The sequence below is a fragment of the Phanerochaete carnosa genome (assembly GCF_000300595.1).
Source record: "Phanerochaete carnosa HHB-10118-sp unplaced genomic scaffold PHACAscaffold_1, whole genome shotgun sequence".
Lineage (NCBI taxonomy): Eukaryota > Fungi > Basidiomycota > Agaricomycetes > Polyporales > Phanerochaetaceae > Phanerochaete > Phanerochaete carnosa.
Window position 1 is genome coordinate 4,089,072 of NW_006767628.1, and position 17,034 is coordinate 4,106,105.

The following is a 17,034-nucleotide window of genomic DNA, read 5'->3' on the forward strand; positions in this document are numbered from 1 at the left end:
TCGTATATCATCGTCCAGATCATTAAGGTTGGATTGAAGACAAGAAACAGGAGTAGTAGCTTGAGCGGGCAGAAAAGAGACGGTGCTCGGCCGCAGTGCACACTGAGCCGCCCGAAGATGGTGTCCATGAATCAATGCCAAGACGAGAGATGCTCTTGACGATAAAGCATGGCAGTCTTCTTGCAGACGAGAGGGCAGAGACGAAACAAGCGGATGAGCAAGTGCGGGCCTTTTGGGCTTTCCCCACCATCTCGGCAGGGGTTCGGTCGCGTCAGCGGATATGACAGGTCGAGTGTCAGCGCTCTCCGCGCGGCCTCCTAAATGGCGTCGGTCATCGTCCCAGGGGAGTGGCCATCCCTCGGCATCGCTTATGCGGGGTTTGACTGTCGGCGCATCACGATTCACCGGCACCGGTTACCTACGGCGCCTTTGGTCAGCTGTGACAAAGAGCGAGAAAAACAATTACAGGGGCAATGTACAATTTCTCGCACCGTCTCCCGTGGCCGTAACGAGTCATTTGGCAAGCGCAGCCCGCCGGAGTTAGCGCGAACAGGAACTGAAGCGAACGTCACACAGCCCGAACTAGTACAGAGATGCGTAAGACAGAGGTCGAAACGTCGGAACGACCGCCCAAACCACAGGGGCACACCACACGTTCCGGTTTCGTCGCATTGCCTCGGCCCGTGGATCACAGAAGAGCGGCTCTTCGTCGTATGCAACGATAGCCTACACGATGGAGACGCAACCGCGCTCGCTGAGTTCGATGCCTCGAGCAACCATGGTTAGCCGCCCATAGCGCAGCAGGAAAGCGTGTGAGCGCCGGATTTGTTCTCCAACGTGTTTTCAACCGCCGACATCGTCCCATACTTCCTCCTTGACGTCTCACTCGTCCTTCTCACCTTTCTCTTTCTGTCCTAACGCCGTTTGCATCATCTATTGACACACCAGATCATCGTCTCCCATCATTGTCTACTGAAACCTGTACTCATCCTAGTTTCCCATCATGCCACCTCGTGGAAGTGAAGGTCTTGACTTCACGCCAATCCTTACTCACTATTTGTTCCTCTTTACGACAATTCTTGCGTTGGTGGGTCGTACCTGTCGAGGAATAACGAGTGCAATCTCAATATTTTGATCTTTAGGTGGGCTGGTTCCTCGCCTTCATCGCTCAGGCAATAGCTACTGCGCAATGTACGTCCCTCTTCCAACCACCCCCGCCCTTTGCCTAACTCGCGCCTTTAGTCGGACACAGCGTAGTAGGGACACTATGGTTTGCCATCTTCCTGGAGCTCTTCCTCATTCTGGGTGTGCTTCATACGTTGGCTACCGACTCTATAGCAATGCACCGTTTCCAGATCTCTGTATTCGGCGCGGTCGCTATCGTCTTCTCCGTCATCGGTGTCAACCAGAGCATCTTCTCCAACGCGGCGTCTCTCGACGCTATTGCTGCTGGCTGGTTCATCCTCTCCGTCGTTAACATCCTCTGGACGCTCTACTTCACCTCAGAGGAAGACTCTCTTATGCTCTACCTCTTCAACTCTATGGGTACTGGAGGACTTACCCCGCCGGGTCGCCGTCGTCGTCGCACTCAGTCGTTGCACAACATGGGTGGGAACGGCTACAGCGCAGGTTATGCCGCTCCAGGCGCAATGGGACCTGTGGGATACGACGCCAAGCCGCACAGCTTTGTTGGACAAATGGGAAGCGGTGCAAGCCTCAAGGCCAACAGTGTCGAAGCGCGAAGTATTACTGGCGCCAGTGTCAACCAGAACACTGGTTCCGTTCGCGATCCTGTGTCGGCCGTTGGTTCAGGTGATAATGCGGCGGCTGGGCTTGCTTCGCCCGCTATGAGCAGCGGTGCGGCTGGTGTGGGGGCTGGAGGAGGTCCTATCCAAAACGCTCCCAGTGGCGGTGCAACGTCTCCTATAGATGCACCTGCACCTGGACCGGGTTCGGACTACATTTACAGAGCGAAGGCGATGTATCCCTGTGAGTTTTGTTCTCGGGCGCCACACAAACCCGTAACTCACATGATCACGTAGACAAAGCGAACCCCGAAGATCCAAACGAAATTTCGTTCGACAAGAACGAAGTGCTTGAGATTTTGGACAAGCAGGGAAAGTGGTGGCAGGCGAAAAGAGCAGACGGCGCAGTAGGAAGTAAGTTATTCAGTGCCCGTGCCCTGTAGCCTTCGCTAACACACGTTTCCAGTCGCGCCATCCAACTACTTGCAGATCATTTAAAGTATTCACGGACTCAAGTGCTCGTACACTCATCTATCATGACCACGATGAAATCCTCGTATACCCTCGACGATCTACTGCTGGGGTTACCCTCATCCTTTCCTCTCACGCCTGTACACTTTTGCTCGGGACGTCCTGCTCTATGCTTGCCATGCATTTTTCTTTGCTTTCTGTTAAACTCTCTCGCTGCGTGTTGTACCAGGCATTTCCTGTCCTACATATGTAACTGTCGAATAGCTCGATATCGTAGCTTTCACTTCTTGCTCCACCATCACGCTTACCAGCGACCGACCGACTGCCTAGCATCCGAAAGATGCTTGGATAGCGACGATAACTGCCACAGTATTATATATGTATGAATATTGTTTGGGGTGCTAGTTATTGGTACATATGAGCTGTTCGTAACGGTAGAAACTGATTGACAATCTAGACCTTAAATGTACAGTACTATGCCTATGGTCACTAAACTCCAACGGATATCCCTACCTGCGCCTGCCTCCGCCACCTCCAAGGACGACCATTCTATTATTCTTCCTCTTGCTCCCGCCGCGCCCTGTTCTCTGCTCAAGATCATGGAATGCCAAATCCAGATCCCACTCGTCCGTCTCTCTCTCTTGCCCGCTAGGTCGACGCGCCTGACGCTGAGGTACAATCCGGGCGCCACTGTTGGGATGGTGCGCTGCAGACGCGAAACTCCTTGCGCCCCATGCCCCGGATGTCTGGTGCATCTCTAGCTGTGGAGGTTGCTCCTGGCCAGGCACAGGGAGATCGTTGAGGTTTGGCACAGGTGACGGCTCGCGAGGGGCCGGTGGCGGAATATATGCGTCGACGTGCTGGCGCGTCGTCTCGTTCCAGTTCTGTACAATACGCCCGCGCTCGCGCTCCTCAGCACGTGCGCGTGCCTTATCGTCCTTGCGGTCCTTCTCCCTGCGCCGAGTCCGTCGACCAGTCAAAGCGCGCTCGAAGCCCTTCAGGCCCTCCTGCCCTACCACACCCTCGAGATCGGTCTCGACGAAGGCCACATCGGCGCCTTCAGGGAGGTGGGATAGATACTTGCATCGCTTGCGTAAATCATCATTGACCGTGCTCTCCGTATATGATTCCACTCGTACTGTGATAGTGTTGGGAAATGCGACGTAGCTGTTGAAATGAGATCGTAAGATCTTGATGTCAAGTGGGTGGAGGAAAATCGGCGCGCCAGAGGCCGCTTGGTAGAAGTAGTACGACGACGTTGGAGGGGGTGGATTGACATTCTTCCTCCGCTTCGCATCGCGAGAGTGCGGACCAGGTGTCGTAGGCTGAGGCTCTGCAGGCATCGATGGCGAGCTGAACGTAGAAGGCTGCGATGCCAGAAAGGCGTCCGGTACATCATCAATTGAAATATTACGTGCCTCGCTCTCCCTCTCTTTGCGCCGATTGAGGGCTGCACGGTCCTCGATTTGATGCAATGCGTTGTATGCAGTATCAATGGAGCGCTTGAGCTGGGGAGTCTCTAAGGCGGCTGCTTTAGCCATCTGGTGCTGGACCTTAGCTTCGGCGGCGTCGACGAAAGCAACTCCAAGATCATCGTTCGTGTTGGTGAGTGTGCGCTTCTCCGTGGCCAAATCATCTAGATTCTGGGTAAGATCGGAAATGAGAGTAGCGGGGGTAGCTAGCATGAACTTCGCGAACTGGTAGACATCGGGCAAGAAATGGAAGGGTGTCTGGTGAGGCGGCAACAGATCCGAAGGCCAAGTATCTGAACGTGGTAAAGCCAAGGTAGTAATCTGGGGTCGCTGAATAAGTCGCATGCGTAGAGTCGAACCGGGACGAAGAGTGGATGACATCATGTTGTCTGCTGCAGTAGACGAGGCTGCCGACGGGACTTCGTCATCATCTTCCCCGGGGGCAGGAGCGTCGATCCACCTGACGGCTTTGAGCTGCTTCTCGGTGACCGAGTCGAGACATATAGGACACCGGACCCATTTGAGGTTGTCCGACGTATTAAGGTAGTGTAGAATACAAGGGAAGCAAAATATCTGAGTTTCCAGGGATGAGGGTGATTGTAGCATGGGTTAATGATGGTACGTACATGACCGCACCTCGTCATCCTAGGCGACGTCGGAGGTGAAAGACATATCGGGCAGCTCATGACACCTTCCTCTGACTTGGAAGATTCGCCATTTGCTGTGGAGACTGCAGCTGACGAACGCGGTATGATGACCTGGAGGATGTCATGCCATTGGAAAAAGCTGCTAAATGATATCAGTATCATTTCGTTTCTGCAGCTCATACACTCACATGTCAGGGTCCGCAAAGTGTACAGTATAATCCCCGCTGGGGTTCATAAGGAATCGATATTGTGCATTGACGAATCCTAGAGATCGAGGTCAGTAGACACGACGAGTCTGTGCTTATCGCTTACTTTCTCTGTTCCAGACAGCAGTATGAGTCCCAGGCTTTCTCCTGCGAGGAAGATTCTGATACTGTTGAGACTGCCTTGGAGGTAGAGAAAAGTTGAGCAGATGGTTGAGAGATTGACCAGAAGCCATCTTCGAATTGCGCTTGGGAGTCGTCGGGATACCGGAATCGACGGGTACAGTGGACATGACGGAGGAAGAGAGACGATGAAGTCCCCTTCAATGCCAAGATGATATGTCTCTAACGTCGCGTCAAACGTCGTCGAGAGCAATGGATGAGATGTGAAGCTTCCCACTGGGCGGGAAGCAGACCACCACTCGGGGGCAGAGAGCGAAGAGAGCGGAAGCGCGATGTCATGACTCAAAGTAGACGCATGTGGGACGCGACCGGGCCAAAGTGGTATTTTGCAGAGATAGTTACTTAATACGTAAACGTTTTAGGGGAATTTTAGAGATTTTACTTTAATCTAAGCCACCTTGGGGGCAAATTAGCTTAGGACCGTCACGAACCGTCGACGGCCAACACTAAAAGTATCTACTTGTTCAGTCCTCCCGTTGCCCAGTACGGTCCACTTATATTCAGCTTGCCTGCTGACATGGCAAAAGGGAAGAATCTGAATCCGGCAGATGCTTTCCGTGCGTTGCTCTAGTCAACATATTTGATTCACGCTCATCGACGATACTTCTCTAGGGAAAGCACAGAGAAAGAAAGAGTTAAAGAAGGCAAGCCAAAGTAGTATCATATCCATACCACCGCTAAGCCGTCGGTCTAAATAGTAGAACAAGACAGAGCGTGCAAAAACAAGAGATTTTGCGCTAGTGAAGAAGGACACGCGAGGCGAGTTCATGCGTTCCCCTTGACTGTGTTGGATGCTGAATGTTGCACCCTGCTCAGACCTTGAGGAGAGCATCAAGAAACTTGAGGCCGACCCAAAGGGCGACAAATCACGACTTGAAGAACTCAAAGCCGAGTTGGAGAAGATCAACAACAAGAAGGAAGAATATGTGAAGGAGCATCCCGAGCACCGGAAGCTGGTCTATCGGCCTCGCAGAGACTTGAATGATCAAGGGAAGCAAGCAGATGCACCGAAACCCCAGAGTCGTAACCTGTTCAATAAGCACGGTCTTCCCCGCCATCCTGAGCGCAGTATTTACCATGATCCTGTGCTTAATCCTTACGGAGTCCCACCTCCAGGAATGCCCTACATCGAGCGGCGTGCGTGTATCCCCAAGACGTCTAGACGTGTCACACTGACCCTGTGGTAGCCCTTAGACCAGATGAGGTTACGAGTGATCAAGGAGAGCAGGGTATGTACACTCACACTGCTTCCTTCCGTGCACCTATTCACCTTAACGTAAGACGATGAAGATGATATTGTAATGCCTGTCGGACCACCTCCTGGTGTTAAGGAGGAAGACGACATTGGTGTTGATGATATCCCCATGCCTGAAGGGCCACCACCGGGTAAAGAAGGTAAGCCGTCATCCCAACGATCTGCCTTCGATATAGTACCTGACTATTTCCCATGCAGCTCCGCCGTTACCGCCGCTCCCTCCTCCCGTCGCTCCGCCCCCCGCGACACCCGGCCCACCACCGTTGCCGCCGGATCCCCCGTTCCCTCCCCCGCCAGCTGGATTCCCGACTGCTCCTCAGCACTCTTGGTTCTCAGTACCACCGCCCCCTCCGCCTGGCTTCCATTATGCAGGCTCAGGAGCTCCCCTTCTTCCACCGCCTCCGGAATCTGGCATGCCGCATGTTTATTCGGGAACCCCGCTCCCTTCGGGCGCTCCCCCTGGTTTCGCGCAACCGCGATTTCCGCCTCCTCCGCCTGGGTTCTACCCTCACAAGACGCAATCTATTAGCTCTATGCAAGATCCACTCTCAGCTGTTCCTCATCAGACCTTCCAGGCGCATCGGGCTTCGAAAGCAACACACCCGTCTTTACCCCCGAAGCCGGTTGATGCGAGCACTGGTGCCATATCGGCGGCAGCAACTGTCACCGCAGAACCAGAACTGCGCGATTTTAAGAAGGAGGCCACAGCTTTTGTGCCTGCTGCCCTCAAGCGCAAGAAAGTCCCCCGCCGCGTCGTCATCCAAAATCAACGCGGCTCCGTCGGTCGATGCTGGCGTAGATTCGGAACCGGCGGCGACACCCCGTCCGGATCTGCTAAGTACACTGAAGGCGCAGTTAGGCACTGGCTCACTTTCGACCAGTGGGCATGAAGCAAAGCCCCAGGCTGCGAACAAGTCCAAGGACGACTATGATAAATTTCTAGAGGAGATGGGAGATATTTTTGGTCCAAAGGCTTGATGCAATGCTCATGCTGATGGCACCAGCACTATGTGATGCATTTACATATTTTGTCAACTTATGCTTTCGTTTGCGATACACACACGTGTTGGAGCTATCACATCATTTTGTCAGTCTCCTCAGGTGAGATCTTCGGCCTAACCGCAGCCGAGCCCCGACACCGCGCGACTCCGTCTTGGCCGACTTTGCCCAAGGGCTCCTACATCTCACCGCTCTCGTGCTCATAGTTTTGTACATATCCGACGCTGTGCTGTGCTGTTATGGCGATGTTGGAGGAAGTAGTGGTCTACGATACCCATGCCATACTACTACGCCCTCGCCCCTTCGCCAAGGCCTCTGGCAGACTCATCTTACTCCCACTACTACCTCGCAAAGCCGTTACGAAGCCCCTGCCTTCCGAGATCTGGGCGAAGATCCTAGGCTATGTCTTTGCTGACTATCAACGACCATCGTCTTCTGGCAAAGCGGTGGGCTCGAAATTGAACCTCTTGCTCGTGTGCAAGTCCCTGAAAGTGCGCTCCGTTGTCCATCAAGCTCGAGAGGTCTGCTGGCTAACTTAATACGTCATGTACTTCCGTAGGATGTCGCATTGCCACTGTATTATGAAGACATACATCTAGACGATCCCGCACACCTGGAGCAATTCACTGAGCTGCTTCGTGTAGCCGATCGCCGTTGGGACTCCATTCGACGCATTCCCTATTCCGCGCCAGGGCGATGGGTCCACAGTTTGGACCTGTCTGACCTGCGCTGCAACCTTTGGTCGGAAGTCTGTCTAGTTGACACACTTCTGACTCGTCTTGTCCCTCTTCTACCCTTCCTCGCTCATCTTGTTCTGAACTCAACAATCGCTGTCAGCCGACGTCTCGTTGACAGCATATGCAGCCGAGATGGAATCGGGCGACTTCTCTCTCTCAAGGGAATCAAGTTGGCGTCATCCGTAGATCTCACTTCTGAAGATACTTTCCTTGAGGTTTTGCGATGCTCACAGAACCTCGAAGAGCTGGAGATTTACGGCTCAGGGGTTGAGCCACTACTGACAGACATACCTGGGGCATCGGTGGACTTCGATTTCTCGGCGAAACCTCTTCGCTTACCTCGACTCCGCAAGTTGGCCGCAATCTCCATGCACTGCTCCCCTGTCATGTTTTTCCTCCTTCATTCTTCGCTGCCCATGTTGACCCATTTGACGATTACTCCTTATGACGACGTATCCGTTCCAAGCTCGCTTGTGCCTCGCTTCATTGAAAGGCACGGCGCAGAGCTGGCATCGCTCCATCTGTACGCACCGAAGGCTTGGCCAACAATGCTTTTCCCCTCGCCCACCACTCTGCTGTATACTTGTCCGAAGCTGAACCATCTCTCGCTAGAGAACCCGCTCCCTACGCTTACCATCTGCTCCATCTATCCGAAGCACCCCCTGAAGATCCTGTCGATTCCGAGGCCCGAGGCTGGGTTTCTCAGGGTCTTAGAATCTCTGCTGCCGAAGCTGCCAGCGCTGAAGGTGGTGCGCGCGCGCGATGTGCGGTGGTTGAGAGCGGGCATGAGCTCGCACGCTCACGTCGCCGGCGTGCAAGGAGAAATGCGAGACTGGCGACAACGTCTCGCACGAAGGGGTGTCACCGTGGTCGACACCGCTTGGATGCCTCAGGGGGGATAGGCCTATAACGTTAAACCTGTTCATGCCTTTCGCATCTCTCGAACCTCTTAATGGCTGCTGTACTAACATCAATACTGTTGTCTGTGTGTTGTGCTTAACTGTACTATTGTACTAATAATGTGTCTCGCTGAAGATTTCTGTCAGCGCTTTCTGTATATGTACTACTCCCCGCTCGAGCTCTACTCATTGTATACGCGAAACTTCATTTTCCTCCAAAGGTCATGTATCTCCACGCTTGCACACTACTGAGCACCGAAGTGGAAGCTGTAATTGGTCCATAATAAAGTGCGGCGTCGTTTGGCACATTCAAGTATTTAGTACTCAGTGCCAGCGGTTACGCACGACAGCCGGCCAACCCGTGCTAACCCAGATCCCAAGAGAGTTGCAAGAGAGTCTAATTGGACTTGCAGGTTTTCTGAGCGCCCAGCTTTTGCCTGTGCTAATAAGCAACCTTTAATCCGTGTCGGGATCCCAGATCGTCCCGATGCATCTCCGCATTCCAAACGAAGCCTTGGTGGCGCGCTCTAAGTTTCGAGAGATCGGCCAGGTCCAAGTCCAACTCGACTGCAGCGACCTCGACCGACCTCCTGTGGCGACCGACTTTACTCAGAATCATCACTCTTTTTGTTGCTGGTCAACTAATCGGTATAGTTTGTGTACACCACTTCATCTAATCATGCGACCCACTTCTCTCGGTCTCGCTGCCACCGCCTTGCTGTCCCTGGTCGGTGTGCCTGTCTCGTTCGCTTTCCCCATTTCTACGTCAACTGTACGTCTCAGATTGAGCACATCGCTCGAAAAATGAAGATATTCACTCACGCAACGCGGGCTTTTCCAGGTCTCTTCTCGTGCGGTTCCGCCGGCAGGCTCAGGCTTGTTCAATCCAGGCACCCTCTCGCACCCTCTGGTTCCGATAACGGACGTTGTTTCTGGAGTCGCGCAAGACGAAACAGGCACAAAAATGAAATCTGTATGATGTTTGGCCGCAGTTCGCGTGAGTTTCCACGTTCCGTCAGAGACGCGTAAACCTTTCAACAAGCCAGTGTAGTGACAGCCTGTTGTAACATATCCTCCTTTATAATGAAACGTAATACGTCACGTACAGGCGGTCAGAGTTCACAGTGTGGTGGCATAGATCACATTTTCTGTCTATGAGGGCTGCGCCCAGCGGCTCACACCAATCCAGCCCTGTCCCCTAGTCAAGTGGCAGCAACTCCCTGGGCCGTCAGTTTGCCTTCGTTCCTTTTCTCACCCGTGATGAATTTTCATCCGCTTTCGATCCCGGTACTCCCTAGCAGAATTCTTAAGATTAACTACGATACTTTCCTCATTTTACCGTTTAACATGCCTCCTGGCTTGTCACGGCAAGGACAGTCCTACTATCCGAGCACAGAACCTAAAGCTTGCTCTCCTATTCAAGAATCTCGGAATTTTGGACTCTAGACTCGGGATGTCGCTGTGAACTGGCCATGTGATCGGGTGGCCGTCGCTACGCTTTGGTACGAAGAGCACCTCATTCGCCCAGACATGGTAAAACGATGCGACATACTGATATTACGAAAGCAGTCCAACCACTTTCTTCCTTTTCGTTTTAAACCTTTCTCTACTATCAAGATCCCCGGACACCTTGGCTGCAGATGCTGCACTGTCCGCTGCATACCTCTCGACATGATAGAGCGACATTTATGGGGGTTATTTCTCGCAAACACTACCATCGACGGGATCTGGGCAATCACCTCGTGTACAAATGTAATCTGTCTTTCCTAAGATATATATGCGTATTTCCCAGCAGTGCTCTACGATCAGCAGTCCTAAGGGCAACCAGCACTTGATATATTGATAAGTTACGTGTGCCTAGCGCTTGAGGTTTTGAGCGGGGCGTCTTGTAATATTCTCGACTGGCACCACCACTATGGCAGCGACAGTCTCAAGCTCGTCTGACATCCTTCCGCTTGGGAAGTATCTTGCGTCTACTGGTACGCACTATCGGTTCCCGCTATGTCATTCCTTGAATTGACGTGGTGTAGCAAGATAAGAAAACCAGGGACAAGGCTATAAAGAGCTTGCCCGTGTTCCTCTGCGACCCTTCGCACGATGACCTCCCCAAAGTTGAAATGGCGAAGCTGTGGAAGGGGATCTTCTACTGTGAGTAAATTACCTCATGCTATCATTCAGTCGCTCAATGTCTATGTCAGGTTTCTGGATGTCGGACAAGCCGCTAGTGCAACAAGCTCTCGCCAATGAAATTGCTGAGACCGCCCTGAAAATCCCAAAAACCCCCTCGGCACTAGCTTTCTTGCGCGGCTTCTGGGAGGCGTTGGTTAGGGAATGGCCTGGTATAGACCGTCTCCGGTATGTTCACTCGTACTCTTGGACGATGTACCATACTGAAGCTCGGTCTCTAGCCTTGACAAGTATTACATGCTCATCCGAAGATTCGTCAACGCATCCTTCCGCCTGCTCATCCGAAATGAGTGGGATGCTACTATTTGTGCAGAGTATAATACCATCTTAACCGACAAGGGCGGTCCTCTATGGTGAGCAGCCTTTTCATACCTACTTATCGATAGTTTTTACAAACGGACGCAGCCCAGAAGACCCGCGCGTTCCTGTCGGCCTTGCATACCACCTCGCAGACATCTACGTCGAAGAGCTGGACAAATCCATCGGCTTTTCCGAGGACCCCCGCCCCGCCCCGCTCGCCACCCTAGTCGACCCCTTCTTCACCCTCGCTGCGCGTACCCTCAACAAGACGACATACGATCGCCTGCAGTCCGCTCTGTTCGAGCCCCTGGTCTCTGCGCTCTCGCCATCCGCTCCATCAGAAGGCGGGGACGGCGAACGAAGCCGGAAGCGAGCGAAGCTCTCTGGCTCGCAGTTCGAGCACCTCGTCTCGAACTCGTGCGTCTCACAGCCCAAGGAGGGTGCAATGCCACCTGCCGCTGTGAAGAAGGTGCTGCTCAAGCAGCTGTTCGACGTGGCCGGAGAGGAGAGTACGAGAGACTCGAATCGCCGGAAGCTCTTCGCGTTCTACAAGAATCATGCCGATGAAGAGGATGAGGACTCAAGCTGACAGTGCTATAGCGATCTCGGCCACACACGGATGAGTATTGAATATGCAGCAAAAATGGTGGCGCGCTAGCAAAGCCCTTCTAGTCATCCATCCCAATACATTCCGTACATGTAGTGGTATCTAAATGAACAGGGATATGCTACAGCATGAAAGCATTTCTATTACTCCGCTTTGTAGTGAGAGAAGTCTGACGGCACTCAGGAGCGTCCGTTGTGCGAAAAGCTAAAATGAAGAGAACGTGCTACAAACCATGGTGAGGCATAGAATCAAGCTTCCAAGTATAAATATTACAGCAACACGACGGAAGCACCCAGCAATGCGGAGATAAGCACTGCACTCGAGGACAAGGCGACAGCGGGACCCGCACTATTACTCGAGCCGCCGCCACTGCCACTGTCGGTGTCCGACGTGCCACTACTTGTCGGAGTGACAGACGCGACAGAGCCGATTGTGGCTGATGGGACGGGGTCATCGGCTCCATTCATGGCGAGCGACTCCGAAGAGAGCTGCGCGAAACCGACAGCAGCGGGGTTGGAACGGAAAACGGAATATACATTTTTCTGCGGAAAGGATTAGATCCGAGTCGAAGCACAACACATGGATAACATACCAGGAACACGTCACCGAAGATGAATGGAGGGGTGGAGGAGCCCGAATTCGAGATCTCGAAGAAAGCACCAGCGCAGTTGTCTTGGTCAACCTGCTCCAAGGCGAAGTCCGCAGCGGAGATTGTCCAGAAGATGGCGCTATTGCCCCAATTAACCTCGACAGTAACGGTAGTGGAGCAAGCTGCGAGATACGATAAATCCAATGCATATTTTGTCGGCATGTCAAAATACACGTACGGTAAATGTAGTAACCTTCGGTCTGGCCACTGCCCGGCTGGCTATTCGGAACGGCGGCGAAGATAGCTTGTAGTGTATCCTGAGGCACACCAACACCAGTTGTGCCGGTGTCAATAGCAGCCCATGCATTGGACCCAGTAGGGACGGTGATAGATTGACCATTCACCTTGAGGCCTAAAAATTACCAGTCAAACCACGGGCAGAGTACCGGATGGGGAAGGCATACCGGTCAGCTCCTGGATCCAGTATCCCGGGGCACCATCAGGAATCGCCTGGAAGTCAATATCGCCAGTGAACAGGCTACTGTTGGTGGCACCAAGAGTGAAAGTGCCTCCCAGCTCCAACTGGTTCGCGTTGGTATCGTTTGTGAAGCGTGTGAGCTGGAAGGCGAACAACGGGGAGTCGAGAGTACCAGAAGTGCTGGCCAACGATTGCCAGAACGGCTCCGCGCCAGAGGCGGCTATACTCTGGAAGCCCAACCCCATTAAACCGGAAATAGGTTTTGTTAGGAGCTGTTGGGAAGTTTGGTTGACCACCCCTGAGTCGCATGTTCAGCGTTGAATGGCAACGGCCACAGGATGGCGATGCTCACCGAAGGTCTGATTGACTTCAAAGCCCGCGAACTGTACCCGGTCCTGACCAAGGACGCCTTGAGCCGATCCTGAACCATAAGTGATGCCGAACTCTTGGTTGAGATTCGTGAATGTTGAAGATGCTGCGCGCCGTATTGATCAGCTGTGCACCGCAGTAGCTGGATTTAGAACTTACATGACGGCTCAAAAAGCGTGATTCCATCGGTGCTGCGGCTGTCGCTTGAACCTGATGCGAGCCAGAGATCCCTGAAGTGGATGGTGAGCTGAGGTAAGGCGGGCGGAAATTGTGCAAACGCACGAGGACCCCGTATCCAGGATAACGTCGAATGACGCGGGCGGAGTACCGACGGCAAGACTACCAAAATATCTGGAACGCTTGTGAGCAAATCACCCGGTGGAGACAGGAAAGGACATACGCCGAGTCAAACTGCAGATTCGTGAGCCTGCGAGGAAATGTCAGTCGTGTCTCTACTTACGAGGCCGGTGGTCCTGCACGTACAGATTCTGACCATTGGCACGTTTCTGGTTTCCTGATGAGCCAGCACCATACTTGTGATGGGTAGCAAGTCTGTTCTGCTGCAACCAGGCTAAGGCCTCATCTGTGCTTCTCTGTACGTTGCCGCGGCGCAGAACATTGATTGTCCGGGCGACGGGCTCGACTGGAGAAGGGGTCGCTCGGGCATCTGTCCCTGACAGACCTAGCGAGAGCAAGAGAAGGCCCAGTGGAAAAGCAGAGGAGAAGGGCGGGGATAGCATGGTGAAAGTAAGATGAGAAGCAGGGAGGAAAGAGAATTGAGTAGGAAAGGGTATACGTTCGAGCACAGGGCCAGCCTGAAATATGAAGTGCTGCGGGAAGAGTAAAGGCTGCGGAGGGAGCGCCGTAGGCTCCCATGACAAAATAGACAGCCTCGCCCAGAAATGGCATCTCCTTCCGCGTCCCCACCGCCACGTCCGCTGCATACGTATTGCGCAGGCCAATCATAATAACAGCAGAGGCATGCGCCGGCATCGAGCCGCGCACCTGCGACCATCGGTTGCGCAGCCGATTCTGCTGGCAATCTCCTCGACTACCGCGCGCGTGTCGGCCAGTTGAAACCTGCGCCGGTGCTGTGCTTGATGTGCTCAGTCACAGGCTTCACCATGCATAGAGCGTATATGTTCTGATATCGATGCGACGGCGACGAGCTGCATGCGCTTTGCGCGCTGACCCTCTCCAGTGTCGACGCCGCCATCTAGAATACCATGGAGGACCACGTGCAGAATATTGATGACCTGTCAGGAACGTTCGTACGCACAGCGCCACGATGCGCCAGGGCACCATGTAGTTCTGAGCATTCCCTGCTGACTGAACGCCATCGTTCGTTCCAGAGTCCAGAGTTGCAGACTCTCGGCTTTCTTAGAGGCGTGGTGCCCCGCCGCCGGTCCAGCCGCCATCAATCCCGCCTCGCAGCCGCCATCTTGGTGAGCCGTCTCCGCCTCTCATGCTTCGCGGCTTTCGCTTTGCTGATCTTGACATCTCACAAGACTCGCACCTCACTGCGCTCGTACAGAGGTGGCGGCCATCCTGTCTCTTCGCCAACTTTACCACCATTCTCTCCCCTGACCGAGATCAACTCTCAGCGACGATACTGCTCCTTGTGGATCCCCTTTCCGCCGGACGGGATCGTCCAACGAACGATAAGGTTCGCTACAGAGTGCGAAATCCATGCATCTGTCACTGTCATCGCCCCTGCTCACCAGCTGGTGCGCTGGCACCGCTGAAGGCTACTGTTCAGTGATCCCGGCTGGTGTTTGATGGATAGCTGAGCGCTGATGCATTGTCGACAACAGCTTCACGGTATTTAAATGTACTGCAAGATTTGTCTCTGAAGTGTCCGTTCTCCCTTCGTCCTCATAGCTGTTGGGCACCATGTACTCCTGGAACACCACCATTGATGATACCAGTTCCGCAATATTATTTACTCCTTACTGTATGTCACTCTCTTCCTGGCCTTGCGAGATTGTTCTTTACGCTACGCCCAGCTGAAGGTCCCATCGAAAGTGGGTGGGCGGGCTGGTTTCAGGGCTCTGTCACGCAGTTTGCGTCTACTGGTGGAGAGCAAGCTATTGGAGACTCCCTGCACATCACATCCTTTCCGGGAGCTAGCTTGCAACTACAATTTAACGGTGCGCCTTTGAGTCTGCCCTCCGCTTCCTTGCTTATATTCTTTCCAGGGACTGCTATTTATCTATATGGCAAAGCGAACTGCACATATACTATCACATTAGACAACCAGTTCATCGCTGTTCCCCTCTCATTGCCCGACGGGTTATTATTCTATCAAGAAAGCCTCGCCCCGACCACTCATTCCGTTCAACTGACCGCTCAGCCCGATGTGAACTCTACACAGCAACTCGACTTCGATCAGGCTATATTCACAAACACGATCGACCAGGAGTGAGTGAGACGCTGACATCTATGTCAGGGTACTCTGCTTACTTGTTTATAGTACCAATGGTTTGGTCCCGGTCGTTTACGAAAATTGGAACGGCACGCTGCAGTATTCGGGGAACTGGGCCAACTTGTCTGGCGTAAACTGGATACCGAACACTCAAGACCCTGCTCCCTATGTAGAAACGAACCAAAGCTTGTCCTCGGTCTCGCTAACCTTCACAGATGGTGTTGCAATCGCCGTGAATGGTCCGCGGAACTGGGGACACTGGACATACAACATCGTGAGTCGACTGAGTCAGCATGCCGAAGACGTGCCCATCTTTGTCTTAGAGCCTGGATGGCGAAGTAACTTCGTGGAACTGCAGTACGCTCTGGGGTATCGGCGACACCGTATTGTTCTACGAGAACAGCCTGGATCCCACAAAACAGCATACCATCGAGATGATAAACACAGGCACGCAGGACTACTACAAACTGTCCCTGAATTATTTTACCGTCTATGCCCTGGATAACTCGAACGGCAGTGTCGCGTCTACATCAAGGTAAGCTACATTCCGAGCGGAGAGTGCAGCAGCAGAGACTAACTCCGCATAGCACCACAGCAAGCGTGTCGTCTAGTACGGCGCCACTCCCTCCCTCCATAGCGACGGGCAAGAAGACTGACGTCGGGGTTATCGTAGGTCCGGTGCTGGCCGGCGTAGTTATTCTCGCGCTTACCCTGTTCGCCGCACTCTGGTGGTGGAGACGTCGTCGCCCGGCACCGCGACAAGATCCTGTCGCGCCTTTCCCTAAGAACGACAGGCCAGAGATCTGGGTCAAAGGACAGGAAGCAGGCATTTCTCGCAATCCCATGGTCAGGGTCTACGAACCTATCCAGGCTCCCATTGTCTCTGTGAAACGATCTGCTGCCAGGACGTCCATCTCTGCGCCCTCCGTGCCTTCCGCAGAGACTCACGCGAGCGACAGTGGTCTGAGCGTGAGCCAGACGAGGCTCCTTCCATCGCACTCCCAGCAACCGTCGATATCCAACTCGCAATCTACCGGCGCTCCGGCCTCGATGCCGACGCTGGATGTCAATCAACTGGTTGAATTAATTGCACAGAGGATTGACCCGCGAACGAATATACCTCAAGGCGACGCACCACCACAATACCCTGCTTCCTCTTATTGAATTTGATCTTGCCACCTCGCCGATATGTTACAGCTGCGTCTCTGACATGTGCGGACTCTTATACTGATGCGGTCGCTTATCTAAGTTCCTTTAGCATGTACTTTGAAAGGCTGGTTTTGTGCTATGCTAACTCCCGAAGTTGCCGACACTTGGTTGCACCTACGAGACTTGCCTGGTTGTATACTTCTATAGAACAAACTGATATCCTGCGTATTCCTGGCGAGCGGGCGTCTCACGGGCACGGGCAGCCGTTTGATTAAGGCGCATACACAGGTCAGCATCGCCACTTTCTTCCTCGTTCCGC

At 53.4% G+C, this 17,034-nt stretch overlaps 6 protein-coding genes across 6 annotated transcripts; 4 read left to right on the plus strand and 2 right to left on the minus strand.

Annotated features, from left to right (window-relative positions):
• Window positions 1-888: 888 nt before the first annotated feature.
• PHACADRAFT_247951 (uncharacterized protein) lies at window positions 889-4,914 on the minus strand. Its single transcript, XM_007390746.1, has 8 exons — window positions 4,648-4,914; window positions 4,524-4,599; window positions 4,315-4,474; window positions 2,212-4,261; window positions 2,043-2,159; window positions 1,243-1,989; window positions 1,143-1,191; window positions 889-1,087 (listed from the first exon to the last, which is right to left on the minus strand). Exons 1-4 carry the CDS (start codon window positions 4,829-4,831, stop codon window positions 2,726-2,728), a joined length of 1,956 nt encoding a protein of 651 aa, XP_007390808.1. The 5' UTR covers window positions 4,832-4,914; the 3' UTR covers window positions 889-1,087; window positions 1,143-1,191; window positions 1,243-1,989; window positions 2,043-2,159; window positions 2,212-2,725.
• A 324-nt stretch (window positions 4,915-5,238) lies between these two features.
• On the plus strand, window positions 5,239-6,954 carry PHACADRAFT_156635 (uncharacterized protein; the record flags this gene model as incomplete). The annotated part of the gene is made up of 8 exons (XM_007390747.1): window positions 5,239-5,278; window positions 5,334-5,375; window positions 5,433-5,480; window positions 5,538-5,858; window positions 5,909-5,950; window positions 6,003-6,116; window positions 6,175-6,716; window positions 6,826-6,954. 8 exons carry the CDS (start codon window positions 5,239-5,241, stop codon window positions 6,952-6,954), a joined length of 1,278 nt encoding a protein of 425 aa, XP_007390809.1.
• Window positions 6,955-7,209: 255 nt separating this feature from the next.
• On the plus strand, window positions 7,210-8,837 carry PHACADRAFT_247953 (uncharacterized protein). Its single transcript, XM_007390748.1, has 2 exons — window positions 7,210-7,466; window positions 7,535-8,837. The coding sequence occupies exons 1-2, from the start codon at window positions 7,221-7,223 to the stop codon at window positions 8,612-8,614; spliced, it is 1,326 nt and encodes a 441-aa protein (XP_007390810.1). The 5' UTR covers window positions 7,210-7,220; the 3' UTR covers window positions 8,615-8,837.
• Window positions 8,838-9,188: 351 nt separating this feature from the next.
• PHACADRAFT_247955 (uncharacterized protein) lies at window positions 9,189-9,825 on the plus strand. The gene is made up of 3 exons (XM_007390749.1): window positions 9,189-9,383; window positions 9,453-9,608; window positions 9,663-9,825. The coding sequence occupies exons 1-2, from the start codon at window positions 9,291-9,293 to the stop codon at window positions 9,588-9,590; spliced, it is 231 nt and encodes a 76-aa protein (XP_007390811.1). The 5' UTR covers window positions 9,189-9,290; the 3' UTR covers window positions 9,591-9,608; window positions 9,663-9,825.
• An 854-nt stretch (window positions 9,826-10,679) lies between these two features.
• Window positions 10,680-13,893, minus strand: PHACADRAFT_247956 (uncharacterized protein). The gene is made up of 12 exons (XM_007390750.1): window positions 13,625-13,893; window positions 13,542-13,568; window positions 13,424-13,492; window positions 13,301-13,371; window positions 13,125-13,247; window positions 12,759-13,070; window positions 12,533-12,706; window positions 12,298-12,476; window positions 11,204-12,247; window positions 11,020-11,151; window positions 10,810-10,966; window positions 10,680-10,759 (listed from the first exon to the last, which is right to left on the minus strand). The coding sequence occupies exons 1-9, from the start codon at window positions 13,879-13,881 to the stop codon at window positions 11,975-11,977; spliced, it is 1,485 nt and encodes a 494-aa protein (XP_007390812.1). The 5' UTR covers window positions 13,882-13,893; the 3' UTR covers window positions 10,680-10,759; window positions 10,810-10,966; window positions 11,020-11,151; window positions 11,204-11,974.
• A 1,141-nt stretch (window positions 13,894-15,034) lies between these two features.
• On the plus strand, window positions 15,035-16,730 carry PHACADRAFT_190558 (uncharacterized protein; the record flags this gene model as incomplete). The annotated part of the gene is made up of 6 exons (XM_007390751.1): window positions 15,035-15,095; window positions 15,148-15,291; window positions 15,340-15,562; window positions 15,615-15,840; window positions 15,890-16,101; window positions 16,154-16,730. 6 exons carry the CDS (start codon window positions 15,035-15,037, stop codon window positions 16,728-16,730), a joined length of 1,443 nt encoding a protein of 480 aa, XP_007390813.1.
• Window positions 16,731-17,034: the final 304 nt, after the last annotated feature.